The 20187-nt window shown below is 43.4% G+C and overlaps 1 protein-coding gene and 2 long non-coding RNA genes across 7 annotated transcripts; 1 reads left to right on the forward strand and 2 right to left on the reverse strand.

The window, feature by feature from the left end:
* Positions 1–551: 551 nt before the first annotated feature.
* LOC141084296 (uncharacterized) lies at positions 552–19291 on the reverse strand. Of its 2 annotated transcripts, XR_012230970.1 has the most exons (4): positions 19155–19291; positions 15674–15786; positions 15448–15566; positions 552–1199 (listed from the first exon to the last, which is right to left on the reverse strand). It is a non-coding gene; the product is annotated as an uncharacterized lncRNA (long non-coding RNA). The 2 variants fall into 2 exon arrangements; XR_012230969.1 differs by lacking the exon at positions 552–1199 and having other exon boundaries at positions 13837–15566.
* On the forward strand, positions 6581–19354 carry CUNH15orf61 (chromosome unknown C15orf61 homolog). 4 transcript variants are annotated; one of them, XM_073568934.1, is made up of 3 exons: positions 6581–6703; positions 16842–17180; positions 17654–19354. In XM_073568934.1, the coding sequence occupies exons 2-3, from the start codon at positions 16844–16846 to the stop codon at positions 17779–17781; spliced, it is 465 nt and encodes a 154-aa protein (XP_073425035.1). In that variant the 5' UTR covers positions 6581–6703; positions 16842–16843; the 3' UTR covers positions 17782–19354. The 4 variants fall into 4 exon arrangements, with proteins under 4 accessions (XP_073425035.1, XP_073425033.1, XP_073425034.1 ...); XM_073568932.1 differs by lacking the exon at positions 6581–6703 and adding an exon at positions 6736–6866; XM_073568933.1 differs by lacking the exon at positions 6581–6703 and adding an exon at positions 6894–7045.
* On the reverse strand, positions 7426–10528 carry LOC141084298 (uncharacterized). The gene is made up of 2 exons (XR_012230972.1): positions 8862–10528; positions 7426–8528 (listed from the first exon to the last, which is right to left on the reverse strand). It is a non-coding gene; the product is annotated as an uncharacterized lncRNA (long non-coding RNA).
* Positions 19355–20187: the final 833 nt, after the last annotated feature.

Here is a 20187-nt window from a genome sequence, read left to right on the forward strand (position 1 = left end):
ATAATACTAGGGGCGAGAACTTAGATTAGTGACACCACTCCAGCACTGAAATAAAATAAAAAAAACGCTGCAGTGAATCTTTAAATATGCATTATTGATGGGCAAGAAAGGGAAACCATCAGCTAGAAAGTGCTGTGGGATCATGGATCTCTATGGAGACTCCATATCCAGTGCACAGCAGTATGAGCCTTTCTAAATGCTATGAGAGAAAACATCACATAGGACTCGGCCCAGTGTTAATCTGTGGGGCAGCTCACATCACCATTTATTTTCTCTGGGGTATTCTGTGTGTGTGTAAAATAGCAGCATGCTGGGATTGTCACCGAGATTCGCCAATGCAAGCCTATGGGTGCGATAGAAGAAAAAAAAAAAAATCGCACAGCACTCGAACCATGCGAGTGCTGTCCGATTTTTTTTTACTCACCTGTGTCCTTTGAAAAGCTGGCAATTCATGTGCCGCATACAGTAATATCACACTGACAGGTTAGAATAGAATAGATAGAATTGACATATACACATAGAATACATATATATATAGATGCCAGTGACACACATATATATATTTAATGTCAATAAATGCCCCCATTACTAACCCCATAGTCATATTGTAAGAAAACACAGACAACCAGAAAGAAGTCATTTAATTGAAAGAAAAACACAGATCCCTTTAATATTCTTACCCTCAGGGCTTGATGTCACCTGACAATACAAAGGTGACATCAACCTCCCCAACTATTACCCCACTTGCCACCGCTACAGGGCAAGTGGGAAGAGTGAGGCTAAGTGCCAGAAGATGCACCTTTTTTCATACGTTTCATACGTTTAGTTTGACTCTGGCCTCATGGCTCAGAAATGAGGCTTATTCTATAGTGACAATATGGCTGCACTCCCTGTTGTCACTAATACAAATATGGCTGACGCAAAAAAGAATGGAGAAATGTCAATATGTCTGTAAGTAAGAGACACAATTTGGCCCATGCTTTACCTTCTCATTTATAGAGATATGATCAATTGTTTATTTTGGGTGGACATCTTCTTCAAAGCAAATCACCTAATTTGTAATTAAAAGTATTGTGTAGGATCTCATGTGCTTGCTGGGAGAAGGGACGTGGTGCAAGCAGTTAGAAGAGTCAAATCCCACTGGTTAAGAGACAAGGATCAAAGGCTTATGTTCATCCTGCTCCGCTTTCTTCAGATGCCTGAAATACAAGAGATCTGCGCTGTCAGTGGGACATCACTGTGGGCTGTATTCTTACTTGGATTGTGCATACAGAAGTCACTGCAGACCTATGTAACTGGGTTTCTTACTGCTCTCGGAAAAAGATGTGACCTAAAAGCCAGTACATTTATCAATGCCAGTGGTGTGCAGCCATGGGACCAAGTGTGCAAGATTCTCCTTAGGCCTGGATCACACTTCCGTTTTTTCAAATCCGTCAAAATCCGTCGGTTTCCGTCAAAAAATGGATCCGCCATTTTTTTGGCGGATCCGTTTTTTTGTCCCATAGACTTCCATCAGCGGTTACCGCGGATCCGTTTTAAAAAAAAACAGATCCGTTTGCGGCAAAAAACGGAAACGGATCCGTTTGGTGGACACAAAAAACGGATGTGTGAAACAGGCCTTAGAGGTTTCCTCATCTGAGGTCAGCGGGTACAGAGGCTGTCTGGTTTCAGGACAAACGCCTGCGGTCACTATTTGACGGCAGACTGTGCATGTCACGCACTCATGATTTGGCAATGTCTGTATGAGTGGTCGGTCCAATCACTGCATTTATATAATTTGCATTCTTGTGCTCACGTGCTGACTAAAAAGAGAATTGATTGTTTGTCCTGCGACACTTATTAACCCCTTCACCCCCGGGCGATTTTTCATTTTTCGTTTCTTCCTCCCCTTTTTCCAAGAGCCATAACATTTTAATTTTTCTCTCAATAGTATGAGGGTTTGTTTTTTTTTTTTTGCGGGATGAGTTTTACTTTTGAATGACACCATTCATTTTATGATATAGCTTACTGGAAAACAGGGAAAAAAATTCCAAGTGCAGTGAAATTGCAAAAAAATAAAAAAAAAGTGCAATTCCACAATGGTTTTAGTTTTCTTTTTGTATTTACCATGTTCAATATATGGTAAAAATGACCAGGCAATATGATTCCCCACGTCAGTTCGAGTATGCAGATCTACCAAACATGTATAGTTTCTTTTTTTTTTTATTTAAGTGGTGGGAAAAAAATTAAAAATTTGTAAAAAAATTGTTTTGATTTTGTCGCCATTTTCCGATACCTGTAATGTTTTCATTTTTTGGGATATTGGGTGGTGTGATGGCTTATTTTTTAGGCCCTCAGCTGATGTTTTTATCGACGCTATATTGGGTTAGATACAATGTTTTGATCACCTTTTATTGCATTTTTGCTATGTTGGGGTGACAAACTATAATTATGGCTTTTTTTTTCTCATTATGCCATTTACCCATCAGATTAACTTATTTTATATTTTGATAGAGCGGACATTTCTAAATGCGGTAATACCAGTTTTTTGGTTAATTTTTAATGGGGCAAAAGGGAACTGATTTCAACTTTTTTTATATATATTTTTTAAGACTTTTTTTAAATAGTTTTCTGTATTTAAAAGTCCCCTTAGGAGACTTGCAGCTGCGTTCGTCTGATTGCCTGTACTATACTTGATCCTGGGGCGTTGATGGATTGACATGACAGCCAGGAGTCTGCTGCCTGCTATCACAATCCCTCCTGTGAATGCCAGCTCTTAAGCACTGCTAGGTATAGCAAAAATCACGATATCCTATGAACGCCAGCCACGGACCAGCATTCACAGGAGGATCGTGATGAGAGGTATGGGGGGGTTTCAGCAGACCCCCGCTATCATGACAACCCATCGGTGCCTCGAGATCATGTGACGGGCATGTTGATGGGCGGGATCAATGACGCGCTTCCTGTCTGCGTCTATTAAATGCTGCTGTCATTGGTTGCAAGCTGCATTTAACTTGTTAGGCCTGTTTCACACTTCAGTTTTTTGTGTCAGTCAAAATCCGCCAAAATGGCGGAAAGCGGATCCGTTGCTAAACTCATGTGAACGGATGCCACCGGACCGTTTTTTTGACGGATCCGATGAATGAAGAATTTTAAAGGAACCGTAGCCCGGGGAGGAGAATGAGAGAGAGAGAGAGAGAATTTTTTCCATCCGCCAGAAATCATTTCAGGGTTAAATTTCCGGCTGACTTTCTTCCTCCGGGCATGCGCACTCTAAAATGCGGATCCTGCAGCAAAAAAAACGTTGCAGGGTCCGTCCGGGCATGTCGGCGGACGCAAAAAATTTGGCGGATCCGCAAAAAACGGATCCAACGGATGGCCATCCGTCAAGATCCGCCGGTAATGCATCTCAATGGGGAAAAAACGGATCCGCCAAAAAAAAATGGCGGATCCGTTTTTTTTAAAACGGCGGACTTTGACTGATGGTCAAAAACGGAAGTGTGAAACAGGCCATAAAGGTACTGTCACACTTAGCGATGCACCAGCGATCCCGACCAGCGATATGACGCGGTCAGGATCGCTGGTGCATCGCTAAGTGGTTGCTAGTGAGCTGCCACACAGGCAGATCTCACCAGCGACATAGCAGCGGTCGGGGGTCGCTACTTACCTGTCGGACGAGGCGATCCTGACGTCCTCCCATCTGTTAGAGGCAGTTGATGGCTGATTAAATCAGCCATCAAGTGCAGGCAAAGATCTAAGCTCAGAGTATGTGCCCGCATCAAAGGCAGGGACACGGCTATTGATGTAAATGTATGTCATCAGTCATGAATGGTTTAAAGTATGATATGTCTACTGTAGCAAAGTCAGGTAGGCCTGTGTTAAATCCTAGCATTGAAGGTCTTAATTAGACGCTCATGGCTCGCTCTGACTAAGCACCAGGAAATGGTTTCACCTTGTGTCAGTCTGCTGGATTTTGAGCAAAGTGGAGTGTGGTGAAGCTGGTGAGTGACCAGCCAAAATGTGAGTTGCTGCTGGGAGAAAAACAAGTCAGTGTCTCTCTGAATGGGGGCTGCACATGGTAGCTGCAAGAGAGACAAGCCAGAGTTCCACTCTGAATGGAGACTGCATGGGTATGCTAGGAAAGCTTAGCAGTCTGCATATTAGCGCTTCACAGTAGTGTGTGGAGTCTGCAGCCTCTTCAGTGTGAACTGTGCATGGAGTTGAATACTTCTGTTTGGCTCTGGAAGCTGCTGGAGCCCAAGCTGATGGTGAGGCCGGGATCACACATGCGAGAAACACAGCCGAGTCTCGCATGTTAATACCCGGCACTCGGGAGCGTGTGGCCGCATAGCAATACATGTAGCTGAATGCTCCGCTCCCGAGTGCCGGCGGCAGTGCTGGGTGTTAACATGCGAGACTCGGCCGTGTTTCTCGCATGTGTGATCCCAGCTTGATACTGTACCTCTTCAGTGTGTAAAGGTTGCTGCAGGAGAAAGGACTGTAAGCTGTACGGGTGAGCCCTCACTGACATATATGTGCCTGCTGAATGAACGGTTCATTTGCTGTTATACCTTTGCGCCCAGAAGAGGCGGTTTTGTTTTTTACTCCTTTATGAAAGCAATAAAACTGCACGTTTGGACCAAACTTCATTGTGTGAACGCTGCTACCTAATGCCTAGCTGAGAGCGTGAGTCTCTACACTATGGGGTTTTTGTTTGTTTCAGAAAATCGGTTCACAAAAAAGGACGTGTGAAAAGGCACATGTATTGTAATGGGACCGCAATCTGCAACAGACATGTGAAGTCAGCCTCAGGTTACGTGCACACAATATATTCTTCAGGCTGATTAATGCTGGATGAAAATTAACAATGCCCTGGAAAGTCAAAGCGATATTGCTGTGCACATGTTCCATATTATACAGTCATGACCAAAAGTGTTGCCACCCTTAAAATTGTTTCAGTAATTGAAGTATTTCTCCCAGAAAATTATTGCAATTACACGTTTTGTTATACACATGATGATTTCCTTTGTGTGTCTTGGAACAACACAAAAAACACAAACACTCAACTTAAAATTTGGTTGCACACCCTTTGGAATAAATAACTGGAATCAGTCGCTTCCTATAACCCTCCACAAGCTTCTTACTCCTCTCAACTGGAGTTTTGCACCACTCTTCTTTTGCAAATTGCTCCAGGTCTCTCATATTTGAAGGGTGACTTCTCCCAACAGCCGTTTTAAGATCTCTCCACAGGTGTTCAATGGGATTTAGATCTGGACTCATTGCTGGCCACTTCAGAACTCTCCTGTGCTTTGTTTCCATCCATTTCTGAGGGCTTCTTGAAGTGTTTGGGGTCACTGTCCTGCTGGAAGACCCATGACACAAACCCAGCTTTCTTACACTGTCCACTACATTGAAACCCAAAAGCTTCACATTTCATGATGCCTTGCACAGTCAAAGCACCCAGTGCCAGGGGCAGCAAAACAACCCCAAAACATCTTCGAGCCACCACCATATTTGACTGTATGTACTGTCTTCTTTGTGGGATATATTCCATTTTTGATAAACAGTAGAATGATGTGTTTTGCCAAAATCTCGATCTTGGTCTTATCAGTTCACAAGACCCAGAATGTTTTTGGTTTCCTCACGTACATTTTGGCAAACTGCAGTCTAGCTTCTTTATATCTCTGTGTCAGCAGTGGAGTCCTCCTGGACGGATTGCGAGATTTGCCTCTGAGAATCCACTCTCCCATTCATGTTTACGGGTCTGTGGAAAAATAAATCGGAGTGCACTCTGATAACATTTTAGCGCTGTCCGATTTTCACAGAATGAAGAAGGTGGAGAAACTTTATTTTGGATCCCACTTCGATCCCTCTCTGATCCGATTGCGATTGGCATAATCAAACTGATTTTATTGAATGGCAATATCATATACTGCCCAGACCAGCAGTCAAGGCAGAGCAGAAGGTGTGGGTCATCATAGAAAACCACTGATGAGAGATGTTTTGGTGCCCAGATCTGCAAGTCATCACTTCAACAGGACAGTAGCTAGGTCACAAAAATCCTCCTTTTAGCCAAGGAAAGCGTATAGATGATTCCAAAAGGCCACGTTCACACGTTGAGTATTTGGTCAGATTTTTACATCGGTGGTTCTAGCCAAAACCAGGTTCTGCTTTATAAATACTGAACGTGTGCAGTAATAGCCCTGGACAACTCCTTCAAAGGGAAAGTGCCGCAATTGTTATTATTGGTTGCATAATCTATTATTTTTCATACAAAATTAAATCTACAACTTTAATAGTTTTGTTTTTATTCAATTTTTCTTTCAGTCACTGGGGGCTGCCATTTTCATTTGGGGGTCAGTGTCACAAATTAGTGCAATTACACCCCTTTATTTTTGTGCTGCACTCATGGCTTTGGCCCAGATCCTGAAGGTGAGAGTGGGGGAGTCAGCACCTAAATGCTCCACTGACGATCTGCCAGACATGGAAAGAATCCCCCCCTGGAATACGACCTGCAGACGTCACAGGCCACAGCATGGTCACTATCGCTGCAGATCAGTGCACAGGATTAGCAGTCAGTACACAGGATTAGCGGGACACTCCGATCATAAGACAACGCTAATATCCTACAACAGTGACCCAAAGATGGCAGAACAGTGTGACGGGATTACAGTACGACTACAACTTCCATAACTCCATCAGCAGTGTGTGTCTACAGGAGAAGGTGAGAGAGCAGGCAGCGCACCCACACTGCGCAGGCTCAGAGCACACACCGGAGCTCCGGCTGCGCCAATCAGCATCGGCTAGGCCTTGTACTCATGTGACCGCTCACATGGCCGTGACGTCATCAGAGGGCGTTCAGTTTCTGCTCTGCTGTGATGAGGCAGGTGAGCTGCTGCTGCCCGGTAGTGACTGGCGGAGGGACACTGGGGCGTCACTTGTCCTGGAGGAGCCTATATATACGTGGGGGGCAGATACAGGCGCCTGAGTCCCCGCCCGCACCGCACCTCTCACTGCTACTGATAGTAACGCCGAGTCCCCAGTGTTATCAGGGCGCTGTGCTAAAGTGAGACACATGTATGGAGCGGACTCTATCTCCTGCTAGTTCATGTACTGTGGTGTGTGTGTGGTGTATAGTTTGTGCCCAGTTTATAGCATAATATACATTAATGGTCCTTAAAGGAAGCCTGTCTGAAACTTTACCCCCCCCCCCCCAAAAAAAAAAAAAAATTATATATATCTATGACCTTTCCAGGGGCAGACACAGAAGAGGGCCGCTTGCAGTCCAATAGCGCCTCATAATGCCCCTTACCTCAGACGTGCCGCTGCACTAATGGTGAGCCCGCCCCGAGTTGATCCCTTTGTGGCCCAAAGCTCCGCTCCAGCAGCTAGCCTAGACGTCACATTTTGCAGTTGTGTCTGGAAGTACAGGCGGATCTCACAAGATTATAATATCAAAAAGTTACTTTATTTCAATTCTTCAATACAAGAAGTGAAACTTGTATATTATATAGAGTCATTACACACAGAGTGATCTATTTCACGTGTTTATTTCTGTGCTTGATTGGCAGCAAACTCGCCTGACCTTAACCCCACAGATAATCTATGGGGTATTGTAAAGAGGAAGATGAGAGACACCAGACCCCACAATGCAGACGAGCTGAAGGCTGCCATCAAAGCAACCTGGGCTTCCATAACACCTCAGCAGTGCCACAGGCTGATCGCCTCCATGCCACGCAGCATTGATGCAGTAACTAATGCAAAAGGAGCCCCGACCAAGTGTTGCGAGCATTTACTAAACATATATTTCATTAGGCCAACATTTCGGATTTTAAAATTTTCAAGCGGGTGTTATAAAGTATTCTAATTTACTAAGATAATGACTTTTGGGTTTTCATTGGCTGTAAGCCATAATCATCAACAGAAATAAACACTTGAAATAGATCACTCTGTGTGTAATGACTCTATAGAATATATGAGCTTCACTTGTTGTATTGAAGAACTGAAATAAAGGAACTTTTTGATGATATTGTAATTTAGTGAGCTGCACCTGTGTATTGGGGCGTGATGATGCACTTCTAGCTGCTTGGCCTCTCGCTGTATTTCCTACCTAGTGGCATCCTCCCCTGGATGATTGACAGGTTGTTTGCTCTGGTACACAGCCACTGACCTGTCAATCAGCCAGAGGAGGATGCTGCTAGGTGGCAAATACGCTGTATGTGCAACATTACGCCTCAATGCGCTTCCAAACACAACTTAAAAAAAGCGATTTCTCTCCTGGAGCAGAGCTCTAAGCACCACTTCAATGTATTTTTTTAAATGTCATTGCTGGAGTGGTGTCACTAATCAAAGTTCCCTGCCCTTAGTATTATACTCACCAGCTGTCGTCTTCTTTTCTCAGCGCCGCTCTGGTCGGTCTTCTGCAGTTTGTGACCGGCCGGATCGCCTCAGTGTTTGCCGGGTACCAGAGCTCACTGCTCGATATAAGTCTGAGACCAGAATGTGCCTCTCATAGACTTAGACTATGTGTCCACGTAAGCAGAATTTTCCTGAGAAAAAACAGACTCCTTCTCAGGCTCTGCATTTTATTTTTTGCCTTTTTCGTGTTTTTTGCGGGGTTTTTTTTCCAGAGCATCCTAATACAATGAACATAGTGGCAAATCCACAGATTTTATGCAAAATTAATGAACATGCTGCGATGCGTTTTTTTGCAGAAAAAAAACGCAACATGAGCACAAAAATTGCAGAATGCATTCTAATAATGGGATGCTTAATGTATGCGTTTAAGCGTTTTTTGCAGGGGAAAAACGCCAAAAAAAACCTGAAAAATCCAGGACATGTGCACACAGCCTTACTGTACACTGAGAGCTTGTGGCTGTTACCTGTGACTTCTGGTCAGTCAGGAGCTGCAGTCAGAAGATGGCAGAGCGGCATTAGAGTGGTGATGACGAAGAGCAGAAGACGTGGCTGGTACTTGGGGCAGGGAACATGCATTAGAGATACCACTCCAGCAGTCAAATAAAAAAACAAACTGGTGCTTTAAGGATCATCTTATCTTATACTGGGCTGCACAATCATTATTTGTTTGGGGAGAGTAATCTGACAGGTTGCTTCTGCACCTGTGGCTCCACCAGTGCTAGCTCTTTAACCCCTTACTACCATTGGACACAATAGTACATCCAAGGTCAGTATCCCCCGCTTTGGTGAGGGCTCCGGCGGTGAGCCCGCATCAAAGCAGGGACATGTCAGCTGTTTTCAACAGCTGACATGTGCCCGCAATAGACGCAGGTGGAATCGCAATCCACCCGCGCTTATTAACTAGTTAAACGCCGTTAGCGGCATTTAACCAGCGCTTCTGGCGGCCGGGCTGGAAATACGCGCATCGCCAACCCCCATCACATGATTGGGGGTCAGCAATGCATTGCCATCACAACCAGAGGTCTCCTCGAGACCGCTATGTTTGTTGAAGAGGCTTTGCTATGAGCGCCACCCGGTGGTCGGCGCTCATAGTAATGCTGTAATTCAGCTACATATAGGCGATCTGCTCATCGCCTATATGTAGCAGAGCTGATCAGGCTATGGCAGCTTCTAGCCTCCCATGGAGGCTATTGAAGCATGCCAAAATTTAAAGAAAAATGTTTTAAAAAATATAAAAGTTCACAATCCCCCTTTCGCCCCATTCAAAATAAAACAATAATAATAAAAAAAAATAATACATATTAGATATCGCCGCATTCAGAATGGCCTAATCTATCAACAAAAAAAAAGGGTTAACCCGATCACTAAACAGCAGAGCAGGAAAAAAAAATTCAAACGCCAGAATTGCGTTTTTTTTGGTCGTCGCGACATTGCATTAAAATGCAATAATGGGCGATCAGAAGATCGTATCTGTACAAAAGTGGTATCATTAAAAATGTCAGCTTGGTGCGCAAAAAATAAGCCCCCACCCAACCCCAGATCGCAAAAAATGGAGATGCTACGGGTATTGGAAAGTGGCGCAAAATTTTTTTTTTTTCTTTTTTAGCAAACTTTGGAATTTTTTTTCGCCACTTAGATAAAAAAGAACCTCGACATGTTTGGTGTCTATGAACTCATAATGACCTGGAGAATCATAATGGCAGGTTAGATTTAGCATTTAGTGAACCTAGCAAAAAAGCCAAACAAAAAACAAGTGTGGGATTGCACTTTTTTTGCAATTTCACTGCACTTGGAATTTTTTACCCGTTTTCAAGTACATAACATGGTAAAACCAATGGTATCATTCAAAAGTATAACTCGTCTCACAAAAAATAAGCCCTCACATGGCCATATTGACGGAAAAATAAAGTTATGGCTCTGGGAAGAAGGGGAACGAAAAACGCAAAACCGAAAAAAGCTCTAGTAATTATTAATCACTCCTTTATATTATTTGACATCCTCACATCTGTCATGTACAGGTGCTTCTCACAAAATTAGAATATCATCAAAAAGTTAATTTATTTCAGTTCTTCAATGCAAAAAGTGAAATTCATATTATATAGCGTCATTACAGAGTGCTCTATTTCAAGTGCTTATTTCTGTTAATGTTGATGATTATGGCTTACAGCCAATGAAAAGTCATTATCTCTCTAAATTAGAATAATTGGCAAAAACACCTGCAACGGCTTCCTAAGCATTTAAAAAGGTCTGTTTCAGTAGGCTCCACAATCATGGGGAAGACTGCTGACTTGACAGATGTCCAGAAGGCAGTCACTGACACACTCCATAAGGAGGGTAAGCCACAAAAGGTCATTGCTAAAGAAGCTGGCTGTTCACAGAGTGCTGTATCCAAGCATATTAATGAAAAGTTGAGTGAAAGGAAAAAGTGTGGTAGAAGGTGCACAAGCAAGTGGGATAACCGCAGCCTTGAAAGGATTGTTAAGGCTATGTGCAATTGTGCACACGTTGCGGATTCTGCTGCGGATCCGCAGCGTTTCTGGCCCTGCTGGTCCGCAGCAGTTTCTGCTGCGTTGTACAGTACCATTCTTTGCAATGGTAAAACCAAAAACGCTGTGCACATGCTGCAGATTTTTCCGCGCGGATTTGCTGCAGGTTACAATCCACAGCATGTCAATTCTTTGTGTGGATTCCGCTGCGGTTTCACACCTTCACCATTGTGAGGTGTGAAACCGCAGGGCTAAACCGCAGGCTAATCCGCAGGTATTTTGACCTGCGGATTTTTCAAAATCCGCGCGGAAAAATCAGCAGCACTGATCTGTGAATCTGTCACCCCTTTTTTCGAATATGAGCTGCCGGCATTGACATCTGTAATGCTGTAGATGAGCCCCCGATGTAACCTGAAAGATAAGAAAGAACAGTTAGATTATACTCACCGGGGGGGGGCGGTCCGGTCCGATGGGTGTCGCGGTCCGGTCCGGCGCCTCCCATCTTCATACGATGCTTCTTTCCTTCCCGTCGTGACGCAGGCGCACTGCTCTGCCCTGTTGAGGGCAGAGCAGAGTCCTGCAGTGCGCAGGCGTTGGGAGAGGTCCTGCGCACTGCAGTATTTCCTGACCCAAACTGGCAGCCTCATAGACTCGTATGACTGTAAGTCCAGGTCGGGAGACATGCGATCAGTCTGGGTGTATATGAACCATGTTATACGCCAGGCTAATGGGCAGGGAAGCGGATGACACAGTGATGGTAAAAATGGATGAAAATCGGATCCAGCACGCTAGTGACAAACAATACATTTTTTTTTAATGCAAAAGGCGGACGTCTGCATGAGACCGAAGGGTTGTATTTGCGAATTAGCAGTGCACATGCTTCGCCCGATACTACTAGGTGGATGCAATAGTAATCTTAACAGGTACCGTATGGTGCAGAAAAAATGGCAGCATTTTGTAAAAACCACTTTGGTTTTGCTGCTATTAAGGAAATCACTGAAAAACCCTGACATACACTGGGGTTTTTCTTTTGATGGCAGTTTAAATACAACAAAAGACGTCTTGGGAGATAAAACGTTGCATGTGTTTGTGATAATAGGATTCAAGTTTTTGAAATGTGTGTGAAGATGAAGAAACTTTACCAGGCCTAGCAATATTCTTCATGTATATGGAACTTGTTATGCTGCTTATTTTTTCAATTTTTAGGATGTCCTTCCTAAATCTGAAGAACTTCATTTGCACCTTTTTTTATAACATATGATGCCAGTATATTTTGAGTGTAGCCAGTCAATATGGGACAAAAATGCAGCAAATGTAGTATTTGTTTGCGCTGTTAAAATCTGCAGCGAAAACCAGCAGCATACAGATGAGAGTGAATGAGATTGTAAAAATTGGGAACCCTTCTCCCCTGTAACTGACATAATTGGATTGTCTACAGATGACGACTTTTAAAAATCGTCCTTACGTTTTCGAACAAGTAGTGTATATTGATAGCAGTTGTCCTTTTGTCTACCCATCTACTCCTCTTGGCAGGTTATTTAAAGGGAATCTGTAAGTAGGATTTACCCTTTCAAGCCGTATATATGGGCACGCAGGTCATAGAAAGATTAATTAAATGATATTTGAAATCTGTGATCGGTTGTCTTATTCCAGAGAAATCCACGTTTTTTCTTATTATAGAAATGAGCTGTTAAGATCTATGAGCCGGACACATCTCATTGAGAATCTGCCTCCAGAGATTATATTAAGTTAAAGGGGGAGTTACCAGTGTGAGACATGTAATGACTAACAGTCTTCTCTCCTGATCTACATGTCTCACACTGGTAACCGGCCCATAGATTTTAACAGCTCATTTCCTCATTAGGAAAAAATGTGGATTTCTCTGGAATAAGACAGATCACAGATATCATGGTATCATTGTATTCAAGTGTCCATGACCTGCATGTCAATAACATACGGCTTACGAGGGTTGATCCTAATCACAGATTCCTTATAAAGTGCAATAATCAGCAGGTGAAAAGCATAACAATAGTGATCACTGCAGCCAATCACTGGGTTTAGCCATCTGGTGCTGTCTACACCAGCACTACTGCTGAGTCCAGTGACCAGAGACAGCAACAAAGAGCAGGGAACCTTGAATCTGTTAGCATTTGTGTCTGTGGTAGATATACAACTAGTGATGAGCAAACGTGCTCTGATAAGGCGTTATCCGAACACGCTCATGTGCTAATCGAGTGTCTGTGGTGTGCTCAAATAATATGCTCGAGTCCCCGCGGCTCCATGTCTCGTGGCTGTTTGACAGCTGTAACATGCGCACGGGTTGCCTGTTTGTTAGGAAATCCCTGCATGTGTTGCGGCTGTTGAACAGCCACTGGGAATTGAACATATTTTTTGAGCACGCTGAAGATACTCTGTTAGCAATCGATTGTGCTCAGATAACACTTTATCCAAGGACGTTCGCTCATCACTAGATACAACCTTTTGCTAAGAGACATGTCAATGACTAGTCGATATATTCCCATATTTCAAGCAGAAACAACAGATAAATGGCATAATGCTGCACTATAAGAAAAAAATATTCCGATATAGTTTTTTCAGGAGTTGTGTAAGTAATTGCTAAAATAAACCCATCATGATGGCAGAAAAGACCTTTCACACACACAACTTTCAAGTCCGGATATGCTGCGGGTCTCCAGACCTCATCTCATCCACACACTGCAGAGAAAAAAAATGGAACAAGAATTGCGCAGCGCTGCAAATTTGAAATGGGTAGCACATCAATTCACGCTGCTGATTTCACAGTGGATTTGAAGGGATTTTCTGTTTTCGAAAAACCCGCGTCCTCAGGTGCAGTGTGTTGTAAACGCAAACAATCAAACTGCGCCTTACTCACCCTTCTGGGTCCAACATTGAGTCTCCAACACTGGCCCATGTCTCTTGTCTGCAGCGCTGATATCACATTGACAGCTCATCGACTGGCTGCAGCGCTGTTGATGACAACAGACACTGTAAATCCAGGGCGGACATATGATTGGTGCAGCCGCACCGGGGCCCGCGAGGTAAGGGGAGGCCATTTCCACCTTCAAAGCAGGTGGAATTGTGCATTATGATGAAATTTTGGACTGCAAAGGGCCCATAAATGAATCTTTCACAGGCGCCCTTTTCTATCTGTGTCCGCCAGTGCTGGAAATAGCAGAGGAAACTAGTCTGTGAATCTGGGGAGGGTGAGTAACGTACAGTTTATATTTTTCATATCAAACTGATAGGTTACGGGCTCACGTATTTTGGCCAAAATATTAGCTAATACTCCACATTTTTTTAAAATGTGTTTTTTGCACTTTTTATTCGGGGTGCAGTTGGGCCCATTTGGTCTTGTAATCTGCGGTGTCTGTTCACATGGCATGCATTTTGTTAGTGCTGGGCAGCCTGCCTGAACTAATAGAAGGGTGTTGGTACTAGGCTGGCCTGGACGCTGTGCATGGCCTTAGTGTGAACAGCGCCGCATACAAGTTGTTTTGTGCATCAACATACCAGGCAATCGCCCCCTCCATGTATTGGTAGGCTGGAGCAGTTGCTTGATTGGTATTTTTGCACCTGTGTTGCCATCTTTATTATATGGGTCCACTGCATCCTGATAGTGCATTTGTTTGGAGGCCTGTACGGGTAAACCTTGTTGTTCTTTTGCTGTTCTCATTATTGGAGGATTTTCAAGTCCTCTTTTTGTACTGTGCTGTATTATCATATCAAACGGAACAAAGGGACACGACTTTTCTGAAAACAAAGAACACTTTGCAGTGCAAAATCTGAAATGTGTAAGAAATCTACATTGTTGCATTGAAAAACTGTAAATTCCACAACAGTCTTGCGTGCACATATCTTTATTGTTCCTGATGAAGAGCTGTAGGATTTGCTGAGCCCCCGCCTCCTGATAATTAATCAGCGCCGTGTTTATTTACTGCAGTAAAATGGCAGGTGTTGGGACTTATTAATCATAGCCAGGCACAAACAAGGCCGCCCTCACCTCCATAATTAACAGAGCAGGAGCCTTCTCTTTGTGTGCTAATAAAGAGAAGTGGAGACACTTAGCAACTTTCATGTCTTAACAAAGCTGGCTAATGAGCAGCAAAGGTTTCTTTCTATTATTTCCTGCGCTGTCAGAGCGGCTTATAGCCAGCACTGCTGCAGGCGCCGCACCAGAACCCCAGGAACATCACTGAGAGGGGACATGCACCCACTAGAGTCCAGAAATAACCGTGGAACCCCAGATAAGAATGTTGGGGAAGGATGATGATGATGATATAATGACTAGAAATTAAATATAAATGTTATATTTGGAATCGCCTCAATCAGTGATTTTCTATCTCTCACAGTCATTGTCTTCACAGGTGAAGAGGAAGATGGGAGTGTTTATCCAAAGGAAGTGTGTAACTCTCAAAACTGAAAATGAACAATTTAGACCATCATAATAGAGGACTTAGCCCCTATAAAAATCATACAGATACTGTAGATTTTAGTTTTATAAAAAAAATAGTTTATATATGTAAGTGAAGGGGCTTCGGCGTACCTTGGCGTGGCCTAGGACTCTGTGCACCATTCTGCCCCCATACTCCGCGTCTCCCCTTTAGGTGAATGACAGCTTCCTCTTTTGAGCTTTGCCTGATCCATGACCCTTGGTTTCAGCCCCTGCAGTGACAGGATGTCATAATTTAATCACTTGCACTACATACTGTAATATAGTAGTACAGTATAGCAGTATATATTGCAAATAATGATATTATATGAAACTTAACCTGTTGCTGGGTCTCACAAGAGCATCAAGATGGCGATGGAGCCTTCAGCAGCCCATTGGCACCAGGCGATCATATTGTAGTGCATCTGAACAATGCCCGCCAGATTTGTGACTCTGAAATGGCAAATCCAGAGATTAACAGCGGCATTTAAGTCATTAAACAATATTAATCGGAGCTAGCTCCAATCAGTGCTGTTAAAGACCAGTACTGGCTGTATAACGCAGTTGGTACCAGCCCTCTATAGAGTGAGTTCAGCTCTTGAGCATGCTCCATACACTTGCACCCATGATGTACTATTATGCCCTGCAGAGGAGAGGTCAAATAGATGATCTGATAAGTATTGGTGTCATATCACTATGATAAGCTATCGCAGGACACCTGCCTGATGAAGGAGCTAGACCGGCTCCGAAACGCGTGGCAATGAATACAAGTTTTTATTCCATTGCCCCAGTGGTGCATCATGTCATTAACTGTGTCACTGCTGAACCCAACCACCATTTTTCTCCCTTTCTTGGATTTTATAATTGGCGAGATCTGACCTCTGAGACCCCAATGATAATGAGATTGGGCCGATGATGCAGTTCTGCGCACATCTGGGTGACCAGAGAAAGCTGTGCAAAAAAAACAACAGCAAATAGAATACAGGGCTACACTTGCAATGTACTCCTTTATTTTTCAGGATCAGTGGAACCACAGATGTCGGATGACCACTGTTGCCTTGTAGCACTGGGGTACCATCATCAAATCTGACCAAGGATAACATCTGCATGGAGTTTGTACATGGTCCCCATGTTTGCATGGGTGTCCTCTGGGTACTTCCTATGAAATTGACTATATCATGTGTTTACTGTAAATTGTCAGCCCCATTAGGGACAGGGATTGTATATGGTAGAAATATCTGCACAGCACTGTGGAATACGTTGGTGCTTTGTAACAAAAGGGGAAATATCTGACCATTATAGTGGCTGTTTAATAAAGTGATCAGGCTGTTTTTGGCTTGTCAACAAAATGATAAACGTTTAAAAGTATTCAAAAACTGAAAAGCTTCTGAATCCTGTGCAGGTCGCTGAATGCTGCTTGTCCTCAGGCTTTGTGATATTTGCCATGTTTCTCATTTTTGGCCGGCGGTCTACACACAGAATATTCACTTTGGCTTTGTGTCTTGCAGACATGCTTTTGGGGAAAAAAGCCCACGACACATTGCTACGCATCCTTTTCTTCCCTGCCGCGTCCTTCAGGCATCATCGTCCTGACGCCTCGGAGGTTCTGACCCAGCACCTTCTCCAGCGGGACCTGCCACATTGGACTTCTTTTTGTGTCAAGTACAGCACGGTTAATAATGACCAGTTTGGCTTATCGAACTTCAACTGGAAAGTGAATGGCACAAATTACCATATCCTCCGAACGGGCTGTTTCCCATTCATTAAATATCACTGTTCCCGTGCTGCCCCCCAGGACCTGCATCTTCACAACCACTTCTTTACCACGCTAAAAGCCATAAATCTAGGTAAGTGATGGAGAGATGCTGTAATTACACCCCACACACTCCATCCTGCCTCCCACCCAAGGCTTATTAAATATTTAGCTTTATAAAGGCCATCAATTGTCTTTTCAAACAGAATATGTGGAGCGTGGCTTCCTGTGGCTGCTTATCCATATGGCTGGGATTAATTACTTTGCTTTATTATCGCAGCTTATTAAAATCTCCCTTGCTGCCGTTGGTTAGAACAGCCCATTATGTTAGCGGGTTATTATGGGTTTCATATTAATCGCATTATTATCTCTCTGGCTGCCTTTCATTAGTAAAGCTGCAGAATGCTTCTAACATATATAAATAAAATAAAGTTGTCCCTTCATTGCTGGCACAATAATGGGAAAGCGTGAGATGATGGGATGAGAATGCAGAGCAGTACATGGTAGGTAATGACCGTGCCTCTCTCTATCCTCCACTCTTTGATTGGTTCTGTGTCCGCTCGGCAGGGATCCCCACTCTGATGTACGGCCTGGGATCCTGGCTATTTGCCCGAGTCACTGAGACTGTTCTTACCAGCCGTGGACCGGTGACCATCTACTTTCTCATCAAAGAAGACAAAGATGCCATGTTCTGACACCAGGACAGTCCTATTTGATTTGACTTTGTTCCACCAGTTCTCGTTTTTTTTTTCTTTTTTTTTGCAAAGTCATAACCTTTGTTAATGTTGCCTGCTGGCGACCATGTGAGTATGTTCTCCGATTCTGGTTGTATACCTTGGATGTTTTATATAATGTATTACTTATGAATGTACCCTATATATTTGCACTGGCAGTAGAATTCACGTATTCGCTCAGAATTCATTATTTCATGGGCATACATGTTCTTGTGCACACTGCCATGGTCTAACATTTGCATATATGAGCTATTAAGTGAGTGACCCTGTGGTCCACATATATAAAAAGGAAGGGGCACACAAAAGTCAGATTCCGGCTCTTTCTTTTATAAGGTGGGATGGAAATAACACAAGTGATTAGCAACTACGGTATATATAGCTGTACAGATTTTCCCTTTCTTAAAGCGACTGTCAGCACAGAATGACTGTCACACTAAGTACAGGCGCTCAGTGCTTCACCTCACGGCAAGTCATGTCACTACACCTTCCCAACTGCCTGGTTTCCATCGATTTACACCATTCTCTGGCCCTATGAAGCCAGAGCTAACAATCAAAGAAGGGGGATTGAGATACATGGAAACCAAGCAGGTGTGAAGGTGTATATAAATGAATGGTCACGCCGTGCATCACTGAGCGACAGTTTTATCAGCCATTCTGTGCTGACCGTGTCCCTTTATATGTGACTGGTTGATGAAAATCAAACTGATATCATAGAAGGCTAGGAGTCTAGACAGTTTTGGCCATGCAAAATGACAATCACACGGTTTCATTGCGTCATCATCACGTGATAATTACGAATGTGGCCATGTTCCTACACACAGTGTGATGCTCTTGTGGCACCACCAACCTGTTGGATTTTTGGTTGCAGATTCAAATTGGCCATTCCAGCTCAGATATTAGTGACTACAACCCACAGTCAAAGTTTTATTTTACTTGTGAATATTGGAAATCCTAAATAGCATGTGACTCGTAGCCAAATTACATCCCAAGGATATGTACACCCGACATCTTTACATGTGGGAGAACCTGATGAGTTTTCCAAAAAGATGGAATAAAAAGAACATGTCCTAAAGCATTGTTTTGCATTTTTAGGTCATCTCCTGAGCACTTGCTTTGTCTTTTTTGTGTTTTAAGTGTGTTTTTTTTTTTTTTTTTTGCACTGTGAAAATATGCATCATCAAAAAACTTGTGGTGGGAACTTAGCCGAAAGACAAGATCTGGCTTAGACATGTTGTATTCCTCACTGGAGCAACTAGGGAGGACATTTACTACTAGAACCTCCTGTAGATTTGGATAAAGAGTTGTCACTAACTGTGACTGTTGTCAGTCGTTACCTTAAAATGCTTTTTCTTCCTCCATAAAGATGGGGCTCCCAGCAGACAGACTCTCAAGATCAGCTTCTAATTGGTGGGAAAGATCCAACAATCTTAGTTAGGGGGATCATTGGTTTTGTGCTCTCACAGAGATTCGGCCGTTTATAGGCTATGAGGTTTGGTTTTACATATGACTCTAATAAAATGTTTTTTAATTACCAGAGTGATTGCAGCCTCTTCTAGTGTCCTCTCCTCAAGCCTGGAGAAGGGCTGCTTTGATTTCGGATAGCATATACTGCTGACTATGCACACCTGATTTCCAATAAATACAAATAACGAGGCCTCGTGTCTGATCAGCGGCGGAGCAAGCTCCTCCGAGGACGCCTCTGACAAACTGCTTCATCGATCTGGCTGCTGCGAGCTGCAAGCTGCATTAAACAGGCGTTTGATTTCTTGCCTTACGCTGTCACTGTGTAACAATTAGGCAAATGTAATATTTTCTTGTATTACATGGAAATCAATGCACCTTTTGCTCCCATGGAGTTGATCATGGTGAGAGATGAGCTGTCAAGGGTCAGGGGTCAATGTGACAATATCATTTCTCAGCATGGATAAAGCTGCTCTTCCATCTGTCACTGAGACCTCATTCACACTTCTGAACTGAGCTGCACAATCTCGCAGACTGTGAAGTCTTTCCGACATAAGCGTTATTTTTTTGGTAGGTCCGGGTCTAATGCAAAAGGTAAATCTTGTAGGAGATCGCAAAAGGGAATCATTCCTGTGAGTGGAACACGATTTGGTTAATCACCAATTGCTCTTGGAAATTATACAATTACAGATCGAAATGTAATGACCACCTGGTAGGTAAATGGTTAATACTTCCCGACACTGGCTGTAATTGAAGCTTGGCACCCAGATCAGATCCCTGCCACCTTTCAACACTCCGTGTCTCTGTATTTTGTATCGTCATGCAGCGGGGGTCAGACAGATAGTGTGTCTTTGAAATAAAGTCTCTCGGCCCTGAAAGATCAGACCCTCACAGGGCAGATAGGGT

The sequence above is a fragment of the Dendrobates tinctorius genome, unplaced genomic scaffold (assembly GCF_039654945.1).
Source record: "Dendrobates tinctorius isolate UK_male_01 unplaced genomic scaffold, ASM3965494v1 ptg000022l, whole genome shotgun sequence".
Classification (NCBI taxonomy): Eukaryota; Metazoa; Chordata; class Amphibia; order Anura; family Dendrobatidae; genus Dendrobates; species Dendrobates tinctorius.